Source organism: Anomaloglossus baeobatrachus, chromosome 6 (genome assembly GCF_048569485.1).
Source record: "Anomaloglossus baeobatrachus isolate aAnoBae1 chromosome 6, aAnoBae1.hap1, whole genome shotgun sequence".
Lineage (NCBI taxonomy): Eukaryota > Metazoa > Chordata > Amphibia > Anura > Aromobatidae > Anomaloglossus > Anomaloglossus baeobatrachus.
Window position 1 is genome coordinate 290,893,501 of NC_134358.1, and position 23,630 is coordinate 290,917,130.

At 45.2% G+C, this 23,630-nt stretch overlaps 1 protein-coding gene across 1 annotated transcript in view; it reads right to left on the reverse strand.

Moving 5' to 3' along the window:
* The window catches only part of MYO10 (myosin X), a 348,533-nt gene that overhangs the window by 124,213 nt on the left and 200,690 nt on the right, over positions 1-23,630 (reverse strand). The window contains exons 4-8 of the mRNA XM_075314877.1: positions 22,154-22,341; positions 10,192-10,326; positions 1,875-1,999; positions 1,562-1,575; positions 1,383-1,467 (exon numbers count right to left, since the gene is read on the reverse strand). Coding sequence (XP_075170992.1) covers positions 1,383-1,467; positions 1,562-1,575; positions 1,875-1,999; positions 10,192-10,326; positions 22,154-22,341 — 547 coding nt within the window. The remainder of the gene's footprint in view (positions 1-1,382; positions 1,468-1,561; positions 1,576-1,874; positions 2,000-10,191; positions 10,327-22,153; positions 22,342-23,630) is intronic.

Sequence of the window (23,630 nt, forward strand, 5' to 3'; positions counted from 1 at the left end):
GGCATTCACCACTTAATGGCTTTTTAATGGATGGACGAACTTCATTTCGTATTCTTCCAACTGTCACAGCAGTCACATGATGCAGTTTGGCAATTTTCTTTGCTGAGAGACCGCTATCAATAAGCAAGATGATGCTGTTTCTCTTGGGAAATATTCTTCATGGCTACTCTTCAATTTGAATTAGTGACCATTCACTTAGTAATCAAACAACACACTGAGCTATTAGGTAATGTGAGAACAGGTTGTAATTTGTAGTATACAGGAAGATAAAGATTTTTCAAACACCAGGAGCAAAACTGTAAAAATACAGTAACATAACAATAATCTGCATAACTAATCACTTATTAAAAAATTGCAAGTCAAATTTATGTATGAGATAGGCAAGATGATTGTCTATAAATTGAAGATAGTTGCATCTCAACGCTGTAGTGGATGATGAAATATGGAGACTGAAAGTCAAAGGTTTAAAACATTGTTACCCTTTAGCTCGTCAGTGGATATAGAGCTCATGAATATGGAGCAGTACATCCTGCTGAAAACCAGTGATTTCATCAAAACTACATTAAGCAGCTCAGTAAGTGATACTTTGTTAAAATCAGGGTCAATTTTCCTACTTATGTTGCTCTCAAATTAGGTGGCAAAATTCTGGTAACAGACTTCCATTAAATTATCTGTACACTTATATCCTACATTTCTCTTGATTCTGCTGTATATAGAAACTGGTTCTTGAGAAATTCCCGTGTGGTGTATCTCTATTTCTGTATTTACTGATATTTGATTGTTTTGCTCCTGTGTTACAAATTCCACTGTATGAATAATAGCACAAAGGAAGGAAGCCAGACTAAGTGTTTCAGCTGGAGACATCCACACACTAATTTTATAGTGGAAAACAGATTTCTTAATAGGTAAAGATGACTAAACACATAATTATTACATTTTGTAATGTATAGTTAACTGATCGTGACCAGTTTTAACATGTGGAGAATTAAGTTATATTATAGGTTCTAGAATTTAAAGTTTTATTCAAATGTTATAACCTGAAATATTTCAAAAACTACTAAAAGACCAGTTACCAAAGGGATATTTGTATCGTAGATCCGATAAATGTTTCATAGATGTGAGTCACATCAATGTGACCTGCTTCGATTTTGGCCACGGGGTCTCATCATGTGTGATGCTCAAGGTAGAAGGTATCAGATTTTCTCAAATATATGCAGGTCCTTTTGGTGGGACCCAGATCTACTATACATTTATGGCATATCATGTGGATATACTGTAAGGTTTCTTAGAACCATAAAGAAAAGAAGCAGAAAACCTAAAAATACCATCCAATATTAATAAAGAACATCAAGACATTCCCCTAATCCCAAATGGATTGATACCTCTCTCTTCCTTCCCCGCTCCTTCCAGCAGTGCATAAAATATGTGGTAATTCCTCTCCTCTGGATTCTGCCGCACAACACGATTCTACAAAAAGGTATAAAAGACCTCGATTACTTTGTCATTCATCAATACATGAAAAGTGGGAAAATAATGCACTAAGTGGTGCCATCTCACTAACCTTTTCTAATAAATCTTCATTACGAGAACACAGTAGTTAAGGACTCATAACCCATGACCAACAAATTATCGGGGCTTACATTTAAAAGAGCTGAAAAAAATATTCTTCACTTTTGAAATACTAAGCCGACATTTTGACACAAGAAACAATGTAAATTATTCTATTAATATTAATCAGTACAAGTGCGATTATTTCTCTCTTGTTTAGAGGTTAGAAGTGACACCCATCTAGAGGAAATTATGCTGAATTCATACTTGACAGTATAATAAGAACTGGGTTTAATAGGTGCCATTAGTTTGCTGTGGAAGGATACAATCTACAATACGTCCGCCCTGAATGTGTCCTTTTTGACATATACGGAGTTGAATAAACTTCCCAAAACGGCTCGAATTATTATTGTAAACAGTCTTCGCGTTCCCAAAGGCTTCCATGATTGGGCTAGGAGACACAAAGGCAAAATAAATGGATTTTATGTTGCATCTGAAAACATCCGGGAATTACTAAATACTGTACAAACATTGCGCAATGTCTACATTAGAATTCTGATTTTACATGATAACCTCATCTAATAACTATAAATCTATTTTTACAATTAGTTTCCTGCTTTCCATCTTTGTCTCCAGCCGCCACCTTTCTGAGGTTAATATTGTATCTGAGAATAGAAAACCAATGTCAAAGAGTTCAATATTTCAATGTTTGTTGGAAGAAGGTGATTAAACTTTAAACAATGAAAATTTGCACAAGTAAAAGGTCACAGTAACCTTTACACTGAAATATTTTTTGTCAATATGCTTCTTCAATTTATAATTAGATGGGGATATTAACTACTTAGACAACCACTCCTCAATCACTATCCCCCCCTCGCCAAGTAAAATACCTACGAGTATTCTCACCACTGCTACCGGTGCCATTCCAGCAGTATCGGCACTGGGTGTCCTGGGACTCGAATGATATTTTATGCAATTCCTTTGGCCAATCAGTGACCCCTGCACACTGCACAAATCAGACATCCAGAGGAAGACAGAACAGGCACAGCAATCACTTACTCCAGATTCAGTTACATCTGAAGCACCATTGATTGGCCACAGGGATGTCATGACAAATGTCACATGAGCTCCAGGAGAACCAGTGCCAACATCACTGGATCGATACGTGAAAAGGAGGTGAGTATAGCTAATTGTTTCACTTGGAGGAAACATTGTAGTAACTCCAACAAGCACCTTTCCTTTTGTAGAGTCTGTTCAACTCCTTTACATACAGTAGGTGTCCTGCTGCTTCTGATATAGCAGGAAGATAGAGCCCCTTCTCTCTATGCTAGAGTTAGCAGCAGAAAAGGTAGGGGGTGGAGATTGTGTATGGCAGATGAAAGCATGGGAAGGAGGATTGAGCATTGCAGCCTCCAGAGAAAGAAGATCACCCAGACGTTACAGAGTGCAGATAGGAAGGAAAGTACACACAAGGGAGGGAGAACCCGCACACGCTGTGCATCAGTGTAGAGGAAAAGGGCATCAACCACTGCAAGTTGTTCAATGGGCAGAGGGATGGATCAATTAATTGTAACTCAGTGATCTTTTTTAGGCTATAAAATATTAAATCAGTATAATCAGGAATAATATCAGGAATGAAGCAGTGCTGAAACTTGATAGCCAGTGAGACTTAGGGGTACTTTGCACACTATGACATCGCAAGCCGATGCTGCGATGCCGAGCGCGATAGTCCCCGCCCCCATCGCAGCAGCGATATCTTATGATTGCTGCCGTAGCGAACATTATCGCTACGGCAGCTTCACATGCACTTACCTGCTCTGCGACATTGCTCTGGCCAGCGAACCGCCTCCTTCCTAAGGGGGCAGGTCGTGCGGAGTCACAGCGACGTCACACGGCAGGCGGCCAAGAGGAGCGGAGGGACGGAGATGAACAGGACGTGAACATCCCGCCCACCTCCTTCCTTCCGCATTGCAGCCGGGACACCGGTAAGGTGATGTTCCTCGCTCCTGCGGCTTCATGCAGAGCGATGTGTGCTGCCTGCTGGATCGAGGAACAACATCGCACCTGTCGCTGCTGCGAAATTATGGAAATGTCGGACCCTACACCGACCATACGATAACGACGCTTTTGCGCTCGTTAATCGTATGTAAAAGGATTCACATACTGCGATGTCGACAGCGACGCCGGATGTGCGTCACTTTCGATTTGACCCCACCGACATCGCACCTGTGATGTCGAAGTGTGCAAAGTACCCCTAAGAGCCGGTTACACATGATCCTAAAATGTATGAAGGAATGAGTCAATCGACCAATACCTCAGGTATATTATATATTTTTTACTGCATATTTTTTTTTTCATTTCTACGCAGAATACAGCCAGGCTCATCAATGTTGGCCTTGTAAAGTAGGGTGTCTGTGCCTGTAGGGTGGATTTATATAGCACTGGCAGCCTGCCTGATCTAATAGTATGGGTGTGACTAATAGGCTGTACAGTAAGCCAGACACTGTGCATTACATGTATCTGTGTTACTGGTGTCCTATACAAGCCTTATCTGTGTGCATCTCTAATACTAGCAGCCATTGCCTGCATGAATTGGTAGGCTGTGAGTGGTTGTCTCATCAGTATTTTTCACATGTGTTGACTTTGCCTTTGACCCACAACACACATCCATTTTTTTTGTACGTGTGCGGGACGTATTTGCACGTACTGGAGACACGTACACACGGAGACCCATGTTATTCAATGGTAGATGGCACACACACGTAAAATCACACGTAACGTGTGTCCGCGTGACAAGTACGTGTGTGCGCTTTTCTGCACGGACGACATGTCCGTTTTTGGCCGGCAGCATGCAGGCACGGACCCGCTAAAGTCTATAGGTCCGTGCCTGCACGGACCGCACACGGAGTATTTCCGTGTTCAGAACGTTTCGTGCGTGTGCGTTTTTACACTAGCGATCTTATTTTTATTTTTTTTTAAATTAAATTCAGTATACTTACCTTTTTTTCTGCTGTTCTCAGTCATACTTACATTGGCGCTCGTTTTTTTCCTTCCCCCGGCTCATACTGCTCCCCGATCACCAGCGCGGCGAGGAACAGCTGTGCATAGAATACGCGGCAACAATTACTTTAAATATGCTGGCCGCTCATTAATCAATCTCGTATTCCCTGCTTTCCCCTCCCACAGACGCCTGTGATTGGTTGCAGTCAGACACGCCCCCCACGCTGAGTGACAGGTGTCTCACTGCACCCAATCACAAGGGAAGGGAATAGCGCGATCAGCTGTATTCAGCATTGGCCGCGGGTAACCTCAGTGACAGCTCAGCTGATCGCGCTATTCCCTTTATTTGCTGCGTGGAGCTGACAGGAGCGGCGGTGTCTTCTGCAGCTCCGGTCACCTTCATGCAGCAGAGCTGGATGCGACGCTGGACCATCCTGGATTACGCCGGACATGGGGGGCTTTTTCGGGCTTATTAAATTGGTGAACAAGGCAATTTGTTAGTGTTTTTTTTTTCTAATAAAGGATTTTTCGGGTGTGTTTATTTACTGTAATTTACAGATTAATCATGGAAGGTATCTCGGGGAGACGCCTGACATGATTAATCTAGGACTTATTGGCAGCTATGGGCTGCCAATAACTCCTTATTACCCCGAATGCCAATGCACCAGGGCAAATCGGGAAAAGCCAGGTACAGTCCCAGAACTGTCGCATATAATGTATGCGGAAATTCTGGGCGGCTGCTGACTGATATTGTTAGGCTGGGGGGCTCCCCATAATGTGGGGCTCCCCATCCTGAGAATACCAGCCTTCAGCCGTATGGCTTTATCTGGCTGGTATTAAAATTAGGGGGGACCGCACGCCGTTTTTTTTAATTATTTATTTATTTATTTTACTGCACAGTATAGACACGCCCACCGGCTGCTGTGATTGGGTGCAGTGAGACAGCTGTCACTCAGCGTGGGGGGCGTGTCTGACTGCAACCAATCATAGGCGCCGGTGGGCGGGGAAAGCAGGGAATACGAGATTGATTAATGAGCGGCCGGCATATTCAAAGTAATTGTTGCCGCGTATTCTCTGCACAGCTGTTCCTCGCCGCGCTGGTGATCGGGGAGCTGTAAGTATGAGAGAAGGCTGCTCACTTCAGTCACTCGGGGGATTAATCAGTACGCGGCACACAGACAGAGCCACGGCATGACAATGAAGTCGGGTGAAGTTCACCCGAGTTCATTCTCATCGCGCAACTCTGTCTGCTGTCAGCCGACATGTATCAACGACATTGTGCAACACACAAACGGACATTCCACACGGACATTCCACGTACACATACATGGGCATTTTACACACAAACACGGACATTTTACACGTACACACGGCTCGCATTCGCCATCACACGGATGCCATACGTACCGGAGAAACGCTCCAAAAAAACGGAACACGGACCCGAAAAATGGACCGTGTCACACGGACGTTTTTTATGCGGAAGTGTGTTTTAGGCCTTTATCAGGGGTGTTTGTTGGATCCTATAGTGCATTAGTTTTGTGACCAGTGTCGGTAAATATGGCTGCCTTTTGTCCTGCTATGCTGCATGAAGATTGCAGCCTGAAAGAGTGCAAATTATTTCAAGGTAACAAGTAACAGATTTTAATTATTTTTTTTACATATCGAAGTGGTCATACCGGTAATATATGCTTGTTTGCAAGCATTTTTTTTTACAAAAAGATTTTTTTAAATACATTCTGCTTTCTGCCTAGAGCTTCTGTGCTAAACTATATGTCTCCATGATTCCAGACAGCACACAAATCATCTTTTCTATTGGCCAGCTCTCAATTGTTGTACATTAGAAAGAAGACAGGATGGAGTCATGGAGGAATGCTCATTTGGATCAGACTATTCATGGATCGCTTGTGGTGAGTGTGACGGGGTGTACAGCAGAGCAAGGAGAGACAACAGGCCGAGGAACGATCCAACAGGTTTATTCACAAGAACACTGGAACAGCACACGATAAGTCCACGTAAAACAGATTCGGGGGCCCTTCCCGACAATCCTCGGACCGGATTACAAAGCAATCGTCCTTACAGTAGTCCAAAGAGTTCCACACAATCCCACGGGCCGCCACGCAGGCCTAGCTCCGTCCGTGTCCACAGCCACACAGGCTGGAGCTCCTGCTCCCTTCAAGTTTCAGCTCACTCTGCCTGAATCTCCCAGGTAAGCAGAGTTTACACTAGTTGGACTCTAGGCCCACCTCCCCCTACTCCCAGGGATGGAAGTGCCTCAAGAGGATATAACCTTGCATTTTAGGGGGGTGATTACCTACAACAATAGAAATGTACACAGAAGTAGTTCAAATAAGACAATGAACCCAGCTTGAAATAGGAATCTGTACAGCATATACAGTGAGAGGGTAAATTACATCTTCACAATCCCTCCCCCTCCCAACTTGTGTACGTACTAGGGACCTCTACAGGTCACTGGTTAAGTACACACAGGCAGAGCGTTACTTACATGTGGCTTCATGCAGCCACGAATTGGCATCGTAGCTCTCCCACATCATTGCCCAGGAGAACAGCTGCAGGCAGACCACCCATCACCCCAACCACACATCGCCTGACCCCAAAACCAAAGCTCAGATCCACAGTGGCTGTGGGAATAGTCCTCCATTGTCCACCAGCCAGTTCAATGACAATCCCAGGTCCTCTATGGATTGCCTCAGGCCGAACCACTCGGGGATCAGCCAGTGTGAGGAAAGCACCCGAGTCACAAAATCCAACAAGTCTCTGTCCATCCAGCACAACCTCCTGCAAGTGCTTACCTCGATGAGCAGAAGTCGTCATAACTGCAGGTCGCACCCCGTAAACTCCTGGTGGTGCAACATGGGCTGAGTCACTAGGCCAGTCCTCACATAGCGGTGCCACATCTTCCTCCATGGCGCTGGGCTGTAAATAATTAACAATCCGATTGGGCGCAGGATCAGTCCTCATTTGAACAGCTGGGCAGGAGACTTGCCGATGCCCTGGCTGTCCACATTGATAGCATCTGAGCTGGGTCTCCCTCCATCCAAGGCGTCCTCTTGGGTAAGGGGTAGGGGAACTTGGAGGCCGGCTCCCACCTGAAGGTGCTGTAGGGGTTTGAGGATGATTCCTCCATGGGCTGGCTGGGCATGAGGCCTGCAAATGCCCGGGATGCCTACAAACATAACACCTGCGCTCTGTTACTTCCTCTCCCCGGCGTATTCCAGAAAGTGCAGTAGAAGCAACTGGAGGCACATTAACACGGGTATCAACATGTGGTGGCTTAGAGGAACGGGGAACAATGGGGACAGAATAACTGGGGGCATCCGGTGTTGTGGAGCTGTTAGGCGTCTCTCCATCCTCCAACAGAACCCTCCACTGAGGCTTGATGGTGAGCACCTCATCAGCTAGAGCAGCAGCTTCCTCCACTGTCGCTGGTTTTCTCTCACGCACCCATTCCCGGATCTCAGCGGGGCACTTGAAGTAAAACTGCTCTTTTAGGAGGACCTGGAGGACGGTCTCCAAGGTTAAGGCCTCCTCTGCCTCCAACCAACGATGCCACAGATGTTTGAGTTTGTGGGCATACATCTTGAAGGACACTTCCTCATCACATGCTAGAGTACGGAACTGAGTCCTGTAAGTGTCTGGCGTTACAGCATAATGTTCTAGAATAGTCTGTTTAATATCCGCATACTCACAGTTCCACCGATGGTCCATAGCTCTATAGGCTGCAGCAGCTCCACCCTCTAAGAGCCCAACCAGATGCCGGACGCGCTCCCTTTCTGGGACTTCCATTAATCGACACTGATGCTCAAAGTCCTGGAAGAAGCCCTCAATGTCACCAGCAGCCTCATTAAACTGCTTGAAGTCTTTGCGGGACACTCTGGGAAGTTCCCTCATGATGGGTGCTGGGGTTACAGTCTGTCTGGAACCTCTCGCGGCTTCCACAGCGAGCTGCTTATCCAGCAATGCCATCTCCTCCATCCTGCGCTCCTTCTCTTCAGCTCCACGCATGGCCTCCCTCTTATCTTCTATGGTGGCCTCATCTCCAAGCAGTGCCATCTTTTCTTCATACCACACAATCCATTGACTTTTTTGGGTATTTACCTCCAGCTCCCGTCTTTCCTCCCTTTGCTGTGAGGATCCTTCCTCCACGTCATTTTGCGAGCAGACTCCTTCTAGCGCCTCAATCAGCTGCTCCTTGGAGAGTCCTTTGAAACGAACTCCTACTTCACGGGCCTTTGATTGCAGGCTCCCCAAAGTCCAGGTCTTGTACTCTGCAGTGCTGGTTCCTGATGTTGAGCCATTGTCCTCCATTCCTTCTGCTCTGATCCCAGCGCTGCCAACCAGTTTGTGACGGGGTGTACAGCAGAGCAAGGAGAGACAACAGGCCGAGGAACGATCCAACAGGTTTATTCACAAGAACACTGGAACAGCACACGATAAGTCCACGTAAAACAGATTCGGGGGCCCTTCCCGACAATCCTCGGACCGGATTACAAAGCAATCGTCCTTACAGTAGTCCAAAGAGTTCCACACAATCCCACGGGCCGCCACGCAGGCCTAGCTCCGTCCGTGTCCACAGCCACACAGGCTGGAGCTCCTGCTCCCTTCAAGTTTCAGCTCACTCTGCCTGAATCTCCCAGGTAAGCAGAGTTTACACTAGTTGGACTCTAGGCCCACCTCCCCCTACTCCCAGGGATGGAAGTGCCTCAAGAGGATATAACCTTGCATTTTAGGGGGGTGATTACCTACAACAATAGAAATGTACACAGAAGTAGTTCAAATAAGACAATGAACCCAGCTTGAAATAGGAATCTGTACAGCATATACAGTGAGAGGGTAAATTACATCTTCACAGTGAGTAGTCATGAAGACCTACAGCCCTTCAAAACCAAATAAATATAGTGCACATAATCTTTCCCATACAGGTCTACTGTAAAGTGGTAGAAATAAGTTGCATTGTCTTTGTATAGAATGGCATCAAACAAGTTTTGTCCAGCCTCTAATGCTAAGGAGAAGATACACATCTAGGTAGGCAATCTGTTTTAGGGGTACTTCTCACATAGCGAGATCGCTACTGAATCACAAGTTTTGTGATATACCAGTGACCTCATCAGCGATCTTGCTGTGTGTGACACTAAGCAGCGACCTGGCCTCTGCTGTGAAATCGCTGATCGTTACACACTGTTCTGGTTCATTTTTTGCTCGTTGGTCTCCCGCTATGCAGCACACATCGGCATGTTTGACGGTAGGAGACCAACGAGCACCGACTCTATGTAAGCAGCGTACACTGGTAACCAGGGTAAATATCGGGTAGCTAAGCAAAGCGCTTTGCTTAGTTACCCGATATTTACCCTAGTTACCAGCGTACACCGCTAAGCGCTGGTTCCCTGCACACGTAACCAGGGTAAATATCTGGTAACTAAGCAAAGCGCTTTGCTTAGTTACCCGATATTTACCCTGGTTACCAGTGTACACCGCTTCATAGAAATGTGCCATAGAAGTCAATGTCTAGGTGCAGTGAGTGGGTGACATTGTTATATATTGCATTGTATGACTCAATGGATGAGACTGCATGGAACATACAAAACCCAAAGACTCAAGCCCATTTTACTTTAATCCGACCATTACCTGCTCTCCAGAATTGCTTGTTCCACACTTGCTGTCTTTTCTTTTGAAGACACTTCCAGGGAATGTTGGCTCATTGCAGATAGGTATTTTAGAATGAGTTTTGTGCTTTCCGTCTTTCCTGCTCCACTCTCGCCACTGAAATCAATCAGACATTTAGGTATCACATAGAAGTATGTTGGCATGAGTGCAACATCCTCAAAATACTGTAGCCCCTGACTTAAATAGAACCGTTGTTTTAAATTAATAATACAGATGAAAGTTATAAACTGTGTAATATATCTTATCAGAGAAACCTGCTTTTTTCTCGTTCTGGACTGATCATTTATTCATAGAATATTATCAATTCAATGGTAAAATCTGTCCTTAGTAAATGCAGATTTCTATATTACTGAGACAGGAGATGGCAGTTGCTAGTTCTTTGTAGACCAGAAGAGTAATGGTATACCTAGAAATCATGGGGAGCCATAGCTGAAGTGCTCAGGGGGCCCATAGCCCCCCAAACATAATACTCAAAGGGGTCACAGATGAATATATCTCACAAGTTTGCAGCCCCCACAAAGTAATGCTCCTCTTATGGAAGGCCGTTAGTGTTTGCAAGCATAAATAAACCCCTTTCATGGACCACATAAAAGTATGATGCCCCAAAAGTGCCCCCCAACTGTGAGATCCTCCACAGTACTCTCCACATGCACAGTATGATAACCCTGCAGTACCCCCCTTGCAAAATATGGTGACCCCCAACACAGCCCTTCACATAGCATGATGACCACCACACAGCCCTCCATACATTATAATGGTCCAATATACAGTATAATGGCCTCCACACAATATGATGTCCCCCCACACAGCCCTCCACACAGTATTATGTACTAAACAGAATTCTCCACACTGTATCACTGTATTATGGCCTTCACTAGCCCTCCAAACAGTATAATGAACCCAATATACCCCTCTAAATAGTATAATGGCCCCTACATAGCTGTGCAAACAAAATAATGGCCTCACATAGGCCACCAAACACTATAATGTCCCCTACCCATAGCCCTTAAATATATAATGGCCTTCACATAGCCATCCAAACAGTATGATCGCCCCCACATGGCAGAAATCATGCAGATGCCGATGGAAAATGTACAAAATGCACGTTGGGGTTCTCTGTCATATCTGTCCACTGGGTTTGGTGTACCTTATGATGGTTAAGAGGGATTCCTATTGTCTCACAAAAAATACTCATAAAACCGCTTTAATGAATATGTATTAAAATGTATAGAGTGTCCAACACAATTATGCAAGAAAAGATGAAAAAAAAACAACACACAAAACTGAATATTAACCAAGGTGAAATACAAAAATGATATATATAAAAAGGGATACTATCCTAGTATACCCTATTGCTTGAGCCTACCATGCCATGGAGGTCGGCACTCCAGACCTGCGCAAGTGGCACCACCACTGAATGTAGACTGTCCCTCTCTAGCCCTAATAGGTCCTAGAGGGAGAAATGATCTCTATCAGGTAGAGTTAAGGATCGGCACAGATATAGCGTACCATTTTACTTCTCACAAAATACATTGAGGAAAATAAATATTTGATACACTGCCGATGTTACAAGTTTTCCCACCAAAGAATGGAGAGTTCTGTAATTTGTATCGTAGCTACACTTCAACTGTGACAGACAGAATAACTGTTAAATAAAAGTCTGTCTGCCTCTAGCTCCCCCTCCACCCCCTATAGAATCTGATCAGCATTACCTGTCATCTCTGATCCCAGTAATGGGAAAATCTACATTCACTGGATATAGATTGTATACATGACAATGAAAAATCAGTCCAGAAGGTGAAAGAAGCAGATTTGTCTGATAAGTTATATTTCAAACTTGCTTATTTCCATGTGCCCTGTTGAGATATACAGTATATATAATATATATAATTTATATAATATATATATATTATGGATCATATTTAATGGCAGCAGATTTGGGATATAAGTCACTAAGTCACTCAGAAAGGTAGCGGCTAGGTATTATCATATTAAAGACATTCATGCAAAGTAGACACAAGTTAACTCTAATCCCCAAAATGACTAGGTTATTTAGCATTAGGTATATGGGTGCCATCTCACTAACCTTTTCTAATAAATCTTCATTATGAGAACACAGTAGTTAAGGACTCATAACCCATGACCAACAAATTATTGGGGCTTATATTTAAAAGAGCTGAAAAAATATTCTTCACTTTCTAAATACAGCTATAGTTACTAATTGGTGATCTAATAAACCCCTTCAATAAATAAATTTATCTGGATTATGAGTTACTCATGCCTGGGATTTATTCTTGTTCATTTTTAGTTTATTTTTTTACACTTCTTTTCAGGTTTGGTGCATTTTTCCATTTTTTGCGGAGTATATATATATATATATATATATTGTGAGGTAGCGTCGTCGGCTGCGCTGCAGAAGACACGGGATCCAGGCACCAAGGTTCACAGCACACGGTTTATTATCCAAAGAAAAAGTCCACAATAGAACATATGTGCCTTTCCGGCAGAGAACTCAGGGAGATGTGATCACTCCCTCACACCCGGCACACCTGCCCTCGTTCCTGAATCTATTTAACCCTTCCTTCAGCCTGTAGGGAAACAGCATTAACCCTATAGTGGATTATCATGGAGTGAGCACAACCGGGGCGAGACATACCGGCCGTCATAGATAACCCCGGTCACAGTCTCACATACCCCCCCCCCTCAGTTCAAGCGTGCGGGGTTGAACTCCTGCCATCAAACACGGGCCGCGGGACAAGGCATCGGCGTTGCCCTGCAACCTACCGGCCCGGTGTTCAACCGTAAACCGGAAGTTCTGCAGAGAAAGGAACCACCGGGTAACCCGGGCATTCCGTTCCTTGGCGGACCTCATCCAGACCAGTGGAGAGTGATCCGTCACCAAGCGAAACTGACGTCCCAGCAGGTAATAGCGTAGGGACTCCAAGGCCCACTTGATCGCCAGGCACTCCTTCTCCACTACGCTATAATTCCGCTCGGGAGGGGTGAGCTTCCTACTCAAGAAGGTGACGGGGTGTTCCTCCCCCTGAACCACCTGAGACAGCACTGCACCCAGGCCGACCTCCGAGGCGTCAGTCTGTACTATGAACTCCTTCCGGAAATCAGGGTTGACCAGAACGGGCTGTCCGCACAGGACCTCCTTCAGGGCCCGGAAGGAGTCCTCGGCCTGCGGAGTCCAGCGCACCATGACGGACTTCTTGCCTTTGAGAAGGTCCGTCAAGGGGGCTGATAGTCCCGCAAAATCTTTTACAAACCTCCTGTAGTACCCCACGATACCCAGGAAGGCCCTAACCTGCTTCGTGGTCAGGGGTCTAGGCCACTTCTGGATCGCCTCGACCTTGTTAATTTGGGGCTTAATCACTCCTTGGCCTATCACGTAGCCCAAGTAGCGGGCTTCCGTGAGTCCCAATGCACATTTCTTGGGATTGGCTGTCAATCCGGCTGTTTGAAGCGCGTCCACCACCGCTTGTACCTGTTCCAAGTGAGTCTGCCAATCGGAGCTGTAAATAATGATGTCATCCAGGTACGCTGATGCATACGCCTGGTGGGGTTCCAGCACTAAGTCCATCAACCTCTGGAACGTGGCCGGAGCGCCATGTAACCCAAAAGGCAAGACAACATAGTGGAAGAGACCCTCCGGCGTAACAAAAGCGGTTTTCTCCTTGGCGGACTCCGTTAGTGGCACCTGCCAGTACCCCTTGGTCAGGTCGAGCGTGGTAAAATATCGCGCCTGTCCCAGCCTATCAATCAGCTCATCCACCCGGGGCATGGGGTAGAGATCAAACTTGGATATTTCGTTCAATCTCCTAAAGTCATTGCAGAACCTTAAGGAGCCATCGGGTTTTGGTATTAGGACAATCGGACTAGCCCATTCACTCCGGGATTTTTCGATGACCCCCAGGCGTAACATTGTCTTTACTTCCTCCGATATGGCTTGTCGTCGAGCCTCCGGTACCCGGTATGACTTCAGGCGTACCTTCAGGTGGGGCTCGGTGACAATATCATGTCGTATCAGACTGGTCCTACCGGGCAGCTCGGAGAAGACATCGGGGTTCTGCTGAACCAACCGTCTGGCCTCTCGCCTCTGTTGCTTGGTGAGGGCTTCTCCAATCCTTACTTCCGGTTCGTCCTCTCCGGAGGTCGCTGGAGCCGGATGTGAACGACCCGAAGAGGAGGGAGGTGGGGAAAAAACAGCCATCAGGCTTTCCCGTTCCTGCCAAGGTTTTAATAGGTTGACATGGTATATTTGTTCAGGTTTCCACCTACCGGGCTGCAATACTTTATAGTTAACCACCCCGACTCTTTCCTTTATCTCGTAGGGGCCTTGCCACTGAGCCAGGAATTTACTCTCCGCCGTGGGAATCAATACCAACACCCGATCCCTGGGATTAAAGGTCCGCACGGTGGCTTGTCTATTGTAGCGGCCGCTTTGCGCGGCCTGAGCCGCCTGTAAATGCTCCTTCACAATTGGCATGACCGCGCTTATGCGGTTCTGCATACCCAAAATGTGTTCAATCATACTTTTATGGGGGGTGGGCTCCTGCTCCCAGGTTTCTTTTGTCAGGTCCAACAATCCCCGGGGATGTCGCCCGTATAACAATTCAAAAGGCGAAAACCCCGTGGATGCCTGTGGCACCTCTCGTATGGCAAACATCAAATAGGGAAGCATCATATCCCAGTCTTTCCCGTCTTTTGAAATCACCCTTTTGAGCATGGTTTTCAGGGTTTTATTGAAACGCTCGACTAACCCATCCGTCTGAGGATGATACACAGACGTACGCAACTGCTTGATCTGGAGTAGCCGGCATAGCTCTTTGGTCACTTTAGACATGAATGGGGTCCCCTGATCCGTAAGGATCTCCTTGGGCAACCCCACCCGGCAGAACACAGCAAACAACTCCCGAGCTATAAGCTTGGCTGCAGTATGTCTGAGAGGTATCGCCTCTGGATACCGGGTGGCATAGTCAACGATCACTAGGATATGCTGGTGCCCTCGAGCAGACTTTACGAGGGGCCCCACCAGATCCATCCCTATCCGTTCAAAAGGGACTTCTATAATGGGTAACGGTACCAACGGACTGCGAAAGTGGGTCAGGGGTGCGGTAAGCTGACACTCCGGGCAGGTTTCGCAGAACCGTTTTACCTCCCCAAAGACCCCGGGCCAATAGAACCTTTGCAATATTCGCTCCTGCGTTTTCTTGACCCCTAGGTGACCACTCATCAGGTGTTTATGAGCCAAGTCGAGGACCCGCCGGCGATACGGCTGGGGCACCACCAACTGCTCTACCCCTACGCCCCGTATTTCATCTACCCGGTAGAGTAAATCCTGCTTAAGAGCGAAATGGGGGTATCTTACCTGGGCACCAGGCAGCTGTGCCACCCCGTCAACTACTGTCACCCGACTCCGGGCATGTATTAATGTAGGGTCCTGGAGTTGGGCTGTCCCAAACGTATCCGGGGAAACTCCAACTCCGGGATGGGCTCGACCGTCTCAGCCTCTCCTGCCAATACCTCTAGGGGCGACCTATCAGGTTCACATCCTGTCCCTATCATGGGGACCCCTACGGCAGGCGTCCCGGATTCAGGATTGTAGGGCTCAGGTCCTGGACTGACCAATATCTGAGGGGACTTAGGAGGTCCCTTCCATAAAGTCCAAAAATAGGGCAGATCCCTTCCTAGGATCACATCATAGGGAAGAGTATTAATAAGTCCCACCTCATGTTGCACCTGACCGCAAGGTGCTGTGATGGTGACTATCCCCGTGGGATAGTCTCGGCGGTCCCCATGTATGCAAACCACCCCCACGGTACGTCCTGTGGCCTTTACTTTAGCCCTTAGGGTTGATCGCACCAGGGTCACTAAGCTTCCGGAATCCAACAAGCCTGTAACCGGACATCCATTCACCTGAATTTGGCACAAGTGGGGCTCAGTCTCTGGGTAGACCAGGTCAGCGGTACACACCACCTGAGCATACATTGAACCCCGCCGGGTAACCCCACAATCCATGGGCTCCGTGGTGAGTGGACACTGGGCTTCCATATGTCCCACCCGCTGGCACCGCCAACATCTAATAGGGAAGGACACCCCCTTGACGAGTTGTCGTTTAGGGTACATAGTTTTCCGGACCTCAGGGACGGAGGGTGCGGCCTCAGACGGGACGGTAGCGGACTCCCGCACCGGTGTCCGCGGTGGGTCCTTGGCCCTAGGCTTGGAGGGGCCGGACCGACGGGCGGTACGCAAAGTCTCAGTGTCCCGTATCAAGTCCTGCGTAGCCACATGCCGCTCTACCAGGGACACTAATTGGTCCAGGGTACTCGGGTCACCCCGTCCGACCCACCCTTGAACGGTGACGGGTAAAGTGCGCACAAAACGATCCACTACTACCCTTTCCACCATTTGCGCCGGGCTCAGAGTGTCAGGCTGCAACCACTTTTTTACAAGATGCAACAAGTCATAGGCCTGGGAGCGTACGGGTTTGGCTTCCTCATAGAACCACTGATTTACCCGCTGAGCCCGTACATAGGTATTCACCCCCAACCGAGCCAGTATTTCGGCTTTCAGGGTCACATAGTCAATGGCGTCCTCGGTACAGAGGTCCAGGTACGCTTTTTGGGGTTCCCCCGTCAGATAGGGTGACAATACCTCAGCCCACTGCGGGGTCGGCAGCTTTTCCCGCTCGGCCACCCGCTCAAACACCGCCAGGAACGCTTCCACATCATCACCCGGGGTCATCTTTTGCAACGCTTGTCTCACCGCTTTCCGGACGCTGCCGTCGTCACCCGGTCCCTGGGTTGTTGCTGCCGGTCCGGCACGGATCGACTTGGCCAGGAGAACCATCTGTTCTTGGTGCCTTTTTTCCTGCAATTGCAAGGCTTGCTGCTGACGTGCATTGGCCTGATCCATCTGTTCTTGGAATTTTTTTTCCTGCACTTGCAAGGATTGGAGCAGGTGTGCATTGGCCTGTTGCTGCTGTGCATTAGCCTGTTGCTGCTGTGCATTAGCCTGAGCCAAATGCTTTAGTATGTCCTCCATGGCGTCACCGGGTTTGGGCTGTAGTATAGCCGCTCGAATCCAGGACATGCGCAGCTGGGTCACCAGGGATGGATGCTACACCTCACCGGCTGTCATGCCCGCCGATTCTCCACCATATGTGAGGTAGCGTCGTTGGCTGCGCTGCAGAAGACACGGGATCCAGGCACCAAGGTTCACAGCACACGGTTTATTATCCAAAGAAAAAGTCCACAATAGAACATATGTGCCTTTCCGGCAGAGAACTCAGGGAGATGTGATCACTCCCTCACACCCAGCACACCTGCCCTCGTTCCTGAATCTATTTAACCCTTCCTTCAGCCTGTAGGGAAACAGCATTAACCCTATAGTGGATTATCATGGAGTGAGCACAACCGGGGCGAGACATATCGGCCGTCATAGATAACCCCGGTCACAGTCTCACAATATATATATATATATATATATATATATATATTAACACTAATACAATGTATATTTGTCTATTTAAAATCTATTTAGTTAGCAGGAAATTTCTGGTGCTTCCATTTCAAGCGTCGCCATAAATATTTGCAAGTCCAAATAATAGAAATAATTGGTTAACCTTTTCTGAACCTAAACTGTATACTGCATTTCAACCACTAGGGGGCGACATGAACTTAACATATGTCCTCTCCCAGCTACAAATCTGAAGCAATCTCACATTATATTTGCAGTTTAATTTCATGCTCGTGTCACGGTAGGACATAAACCTAAGTCATCTCAGCAGAGCTATCTCAGGACAAACCATTTCCAGGCAGTCAGCAAACCAACGGTGAAACGTTACCAGCAGATGCAAGCACTGAGCGAAACTGGATGTGACTAAGTGTAATAGACAACTCAAAAGCAACATCATTTTTTTTATTTCTTTTAATGCAAATATCCTGTTAGTTGCCATCAGTCCTAACAATGAAATAGCTCACTTGAAGATTTAAATTTAGGGATGAAATTATGCCGTGGCCATATATTATAAACACCAAAAAAAAGCAAAAAAATACAAGCCCAATAATTAAAAGGTCTCATTTTTATTAAGTAAGAAATAAAAACATAGTAGCAAAAAAAATATATATAATTAAAAACACAGGGACAGATAAAAAGGCAGAGACACCTGACACAATATCACATATATTAAAGTGAACCTTTCGAGGGCAATATGCAGCCAGAACCACGAGCAGTTCTGGGTACATGTTGCTAATCCCTGCTTAACCGTCCCTGTATACACTAGAATAGATAAAGAGATCTTTAGGAAAAGTATTTCTAAAGATCTTTTATCGTATGCTAATGAGAGAAGGCACTAGCTCCCTGGGCGTTAGTTCCCAAGCCATTCCCTTATTAGCATATTAGTACACCCACAGGGGTGTACTATCATGCTAATAAATACATGGCGTCACAGGATGATCTCACTCATCTCTCCGCCGCCATCGCATCCGACGGGGGATTTCGGCTCAGTGCGCATAACCCTGGAGTTTAGGTCATGCGCACTATGAAGCAGGGTGTGCGCGCCCTGGCTTCAAACTGAAGTAATGCGCATGACCCAAACTCCGGGGTCATGCGCACTGAGCCGAAATCCAGCAATGGCGGCAGAGAGGTGAGTTCATTCTGTGACGCTGCGTATCATTAGCATGATAGCAAGTCCCTGTGGGCGTGCTAACATGCTAATGAGGGGCAACTGGCCTGGGAACTAACGCCCAGGGGGCTAGTGCACTTGCTCATTAGCATACGATATAAGATCTTTAGAAATACTTTTTCTAAAGATCTCTTTATCTATGCTAGTGTATACAGGGACGGTTAGGCAGAGAATAGCAATATGCACCCAGAACTGCTTGTGGCTCTGGGTGCATATTGCACCTGACAGGTTCCCTTTAAAATAAGAAAAAGTACCGGCTGAAGGCTAAGTTTAGCCAGTAAAGAATGATCCAAGGACCAGGGGCCTGCCGCACCCGATGCACGTTTCACAGGGAAAACTTTGTCCAGATTCCATAGATGAAGCTTTCCCTGTGATATGCACAATGGGTGCGGTGGGCCCCTGGTCCTTGCATCTTTATTTATTGGCTCAGCTTATCCTTCAGCCGGTACGTTTTCTTAGTTTGGTTATACTAGTATTATATGTGCAATTTTAAGCACTGGTTATTTTAAATGGTGTACTTAGCTAGTTTAATACAGCTTTATTTTTACACCGCTTTGCCTTTTTCTCTACGCATATGCATATTTGTGCACATCATTCTGTCTTATAAGGTTCCCTAAATAATTGTAATTCACTATGCCTTGTCAGCACTGGTAACCTCAAATAAACATTTTTAGACCCACTTACCCGAGCCTTATATTTTGTCCAGCTATATATTGACCACTATATATATATATGTGATATAGTGTTAGGTACCTCTGCCTTTTTATCAGTACTTATGTTTTTAATTACGTTTTTTAGCTATGTTTTTATTTATTTATGGGTTCATCCATATAATTAACCACAATCCCCACCCCTCCAAAGAAAAAAAAAAATTGGCATTGTAAGGCATAGGCATTACAATCAATTTTATGTTATCATTCTTCATATGTTACAATGTCCAATCCCAGGTTAATTGATGAAGACCTTTTAAAGTTGTGGGTTGAACCTTGGGCCGGTTTTCCACATAAGTGTGTTGGATGCATTTTTGGTGACTTTCAGCATCATCCATTTTCTCGTATGAATATAAAAAATAAAATAAAATTCCAAGGTCCTCAAATACTTAGTGTAAAATGGACAAAATTCAGCTGCACTTTGGACCCGATTCATTCTTGCATTTGTCCCTATTTTTTTGTAGTTTTGTAATGTTCTGCACTTTTTTTTTGTCTGTGCTATTTCTATTTGTGACTTTTTTTAAAATCTATTTTATTTGTTTAGATTTTTTTTGTTTGCTGCTGTGGGTAGAGCTAAGGGTTTACAGATGTTTTTGCCTGTTTTATATTATTATTTTATATTAGCAACCTTTTGAAAAGTCGCCATATTTGCTGCACATGTATTCCAGTCCCCCCTAAAGTGATTTTATGTAAATTCAATTTTTTTTTCACGGTTATGCAAAAACATGCAATGGTTTGCTCTTAAAAGTAACAAAAAAAAATTAAAGACAAAATAAAGACTGAGCAAAATTCATGAACCGCGTGAACCTTTTTGAAGAACCTGTGTCTAAAAAAAAAAAAGTCAACTAATACCATAAGACAAAACAAGAATTAAATAGTGACTTAAAAACTGCAAATGCTGAATCAGGGCCACTGATCATAATGTATCCATGAGCTGTTTGTTAAATTGCACATGTACAACAAAAATTGAAATGTGAATGAGCCCTATATGTGTGCACAGCGTACAATCTGTACACCTCAATGCAGCTGTCACACTACATCACACTTCAATACAAGTGAATGAAGAAGGCAGACAGGTCGCTGTTACATGCATTTTCCATTTACATCTATTGTACTTCATCAAATGCTGAAAAAGCATGTACTTCAGGTTGTGACTGTAGTGCACCTGAGATTACATGGCCAAAGTTGTCTACCACCCGACTAATATCTGTGAGCAAGATATATATATAGATGACTGAATCTTAGCAATGTACTTTTCCTTCTGATTTGGGCATTGTTCATAAATAGAAGATAATTGAATTGGAGCTTCAAAATACTTAAAGGAGTTGTCCATGTTTGTGGTTATAGTCAGCAGTCATGTAGAGTAACTGCAGACTCGTGAATCCTCACAGTGTGCACACTGTGCGCTGTCAGGATTCTCAAGTGCTGGGAGAGGGTGGCCCATAGTAAACGATTTGTTTACTTTCGGTCACATTCTGACTAGACATGTCCGGTTTTGTTCAATTCATTTGTTTAGTCTACATGTGACCACATGCATGTAAATTGCATACTTGTGGTCATGAGAGCACCCGCTCCAGGCGCCGTTACTGGAGAAACCTGACATTGCACAGTGTGTACACTATACAGATTCATAAGTCTGTAGTCACATAGAATGGCTGCAGACTTTAATCCCAAGCCTGGACAATCACTTTAATGCCATTTAATTTCTATAAGGGCTCAATGAGGTGAGTCGCTGATGTGGACTTGTGTTGTCCAAGTTAGGATCAAACAGCAAACTGATCAATGTAAGGCTGAGTTCACATGTCCTGTCATCATCCGTTAGAACGGATCCTGTAGAGATGTGATGGGCAAAAAAGTTCTGCAAACACAAGTGTTTTGTTTGTTGTTAAATAACTGATGTCTGCAGGATCCGTTTTTTTAACGTGGGAGTCTATAGAGAACGGATCAGTTAATGAATTGCTATTTAGTAATTCTGTATTCTTAAATTTGAAACGAGTCAGTTTTTTTCCTACGAGATCCATTTCAAAGGGAAGACAAGCAGCAATCCGTTAACGGAACCATCCCCCAAAGACTCCCATGTTAAAAATAAATAGCTCCGGCAGACATCATTTTGCAAACAGATCTCTGCAGAATCCATTCTTTCTAATGGATGATTACAGGACATGTGATCTCAGCCCAACTTAGCCCAGTTTGTTGAGATGGATTGTATTCGTCAAATGCATCTCTATACGCTGTGGCAGAGTGCTTCCGGGCTCCAAGTGGATAAACACGGTCCAAGGTGATGAGCTGGAATCACTTTATATCTCTTTCATATTTTAAGATGTTGATGTATAAAAAACGGAGCTCATGCGGATGTAAAAACGGACATATGGATGGCAATCGTCCAAAGTTTCCTGTATAAAACCTGGACGCATTCTTTATGCTTATCTATCTGACACAGGCCTAAATCAGAGGAGCTTCTATTCACCTTTTATCCCCATAATATATACCTTATACACCTGATACTGTATATACTACTCACCTGATGAGAACACATTGATTGTCATGTCGCTTCCATAGGCAGCGGTAGCATTCATTGGCCACAGCAAAGATGTGAGGGGGGATTTCTCCCATGTGGTGCCTGCTGTATACCTCCACTGTGTTTCGGTCATATAAACCAGGAATCAACTTGTAGGGATTTACAGAAGCAAGGATGGAGCCAATATAGGTCTGAAATAAAGCATATAAAGAAAAATTCACATAAAGATATATAAATATCTATATGTAAAGATGTAGAGCTCTACTACCACCATGTGTAAACCCAGCAAAGGCAAGATAGTACAGCATTGCTAACTAGTTCATGTTTTTGTTATTATTTAATGTCGTGTGTGTGTGTGTGTGTGTGTGTGTGTGTGTGTGTGTGTGTGTGTGTGTGTGTGTGTGTCCGCTAAAGGAATCAGCACAGTCGCATTTACAATCACGAAATTTTGCACAGACACTCCATGTGACTCAGGGAACGTCATAGACTATGTTTGGGCGGGAAAATTTAACCCCGTGCTTTCCAGTTACGTTCCAAAATACCACAGCCATTAAACTGAATGTAGCTGGGAGCTATAGGCTATAAATAGCAATTGTCAGTGGTTGCTATAGGAACAAAATAAACTGTTAGTATAAGATAGGATAGACAGATAGAGAGAGACAGAAAAAGACAGACAGACATAGAGAGACAGAATGGGAAAGAGACAGGCCGGGCAAAGAGACAGCCGGGCAAAGAGACAGAGAGACAGACAGACAAATACAGAGATTGAGACAGATAGACTGATACAAATACAGAGAGATAGAAACACACAGACAAGGAAAGAGACAGACAGACAGCGACAAACAGACAGACACTGAGAGAGAGACAGAGAGACAGTTACTATCCCGGGCAACGCCTGGGTACTACAGTTAGTTACTTATATAGAGCTAACATGTTCTATTTTATTGCACACTGACTGTAATTATTTCCTTCCCACCAGTAAGAACATAACCTGTTAGATAGCCACAAACGTTTATGGGGTCTTGTCTATACTTGTGTTGACCATCGCATTGGCATAAGGAGACAGGCAAAGTGAATTATTCTTGTGAAAAAGACATGCAAATTTCCCCCAGTAAAAGGAAGCAAGGTGCCTACTAGAGGTAGCCACCCAGAAGTCAATGTCGACCCATACCATGTGACATAGAATGGTGACCTTTTCCTTGTGGAAAAGACTTTGGTTTGATTATTATGTTCACTTATATAGTGCTATCATATTCTGCAGCACTTTACAGACATTATCATCACTGTCCCCATTGGGACTCCCAATATAAATTCCCTATCTGTATGTCTTTGGACTGTGGGAAGAAAATGGAAAAACTAGAGAAAACCCACACAAACACGAGGAGAACACACAAACTCCTTGTAGATGCCCTTGGTGGGATTTGAACTCCGCACTAGAGATGAGTGGACCCGTGGAAGTTTGGGTTAACTGGGTTCAGCC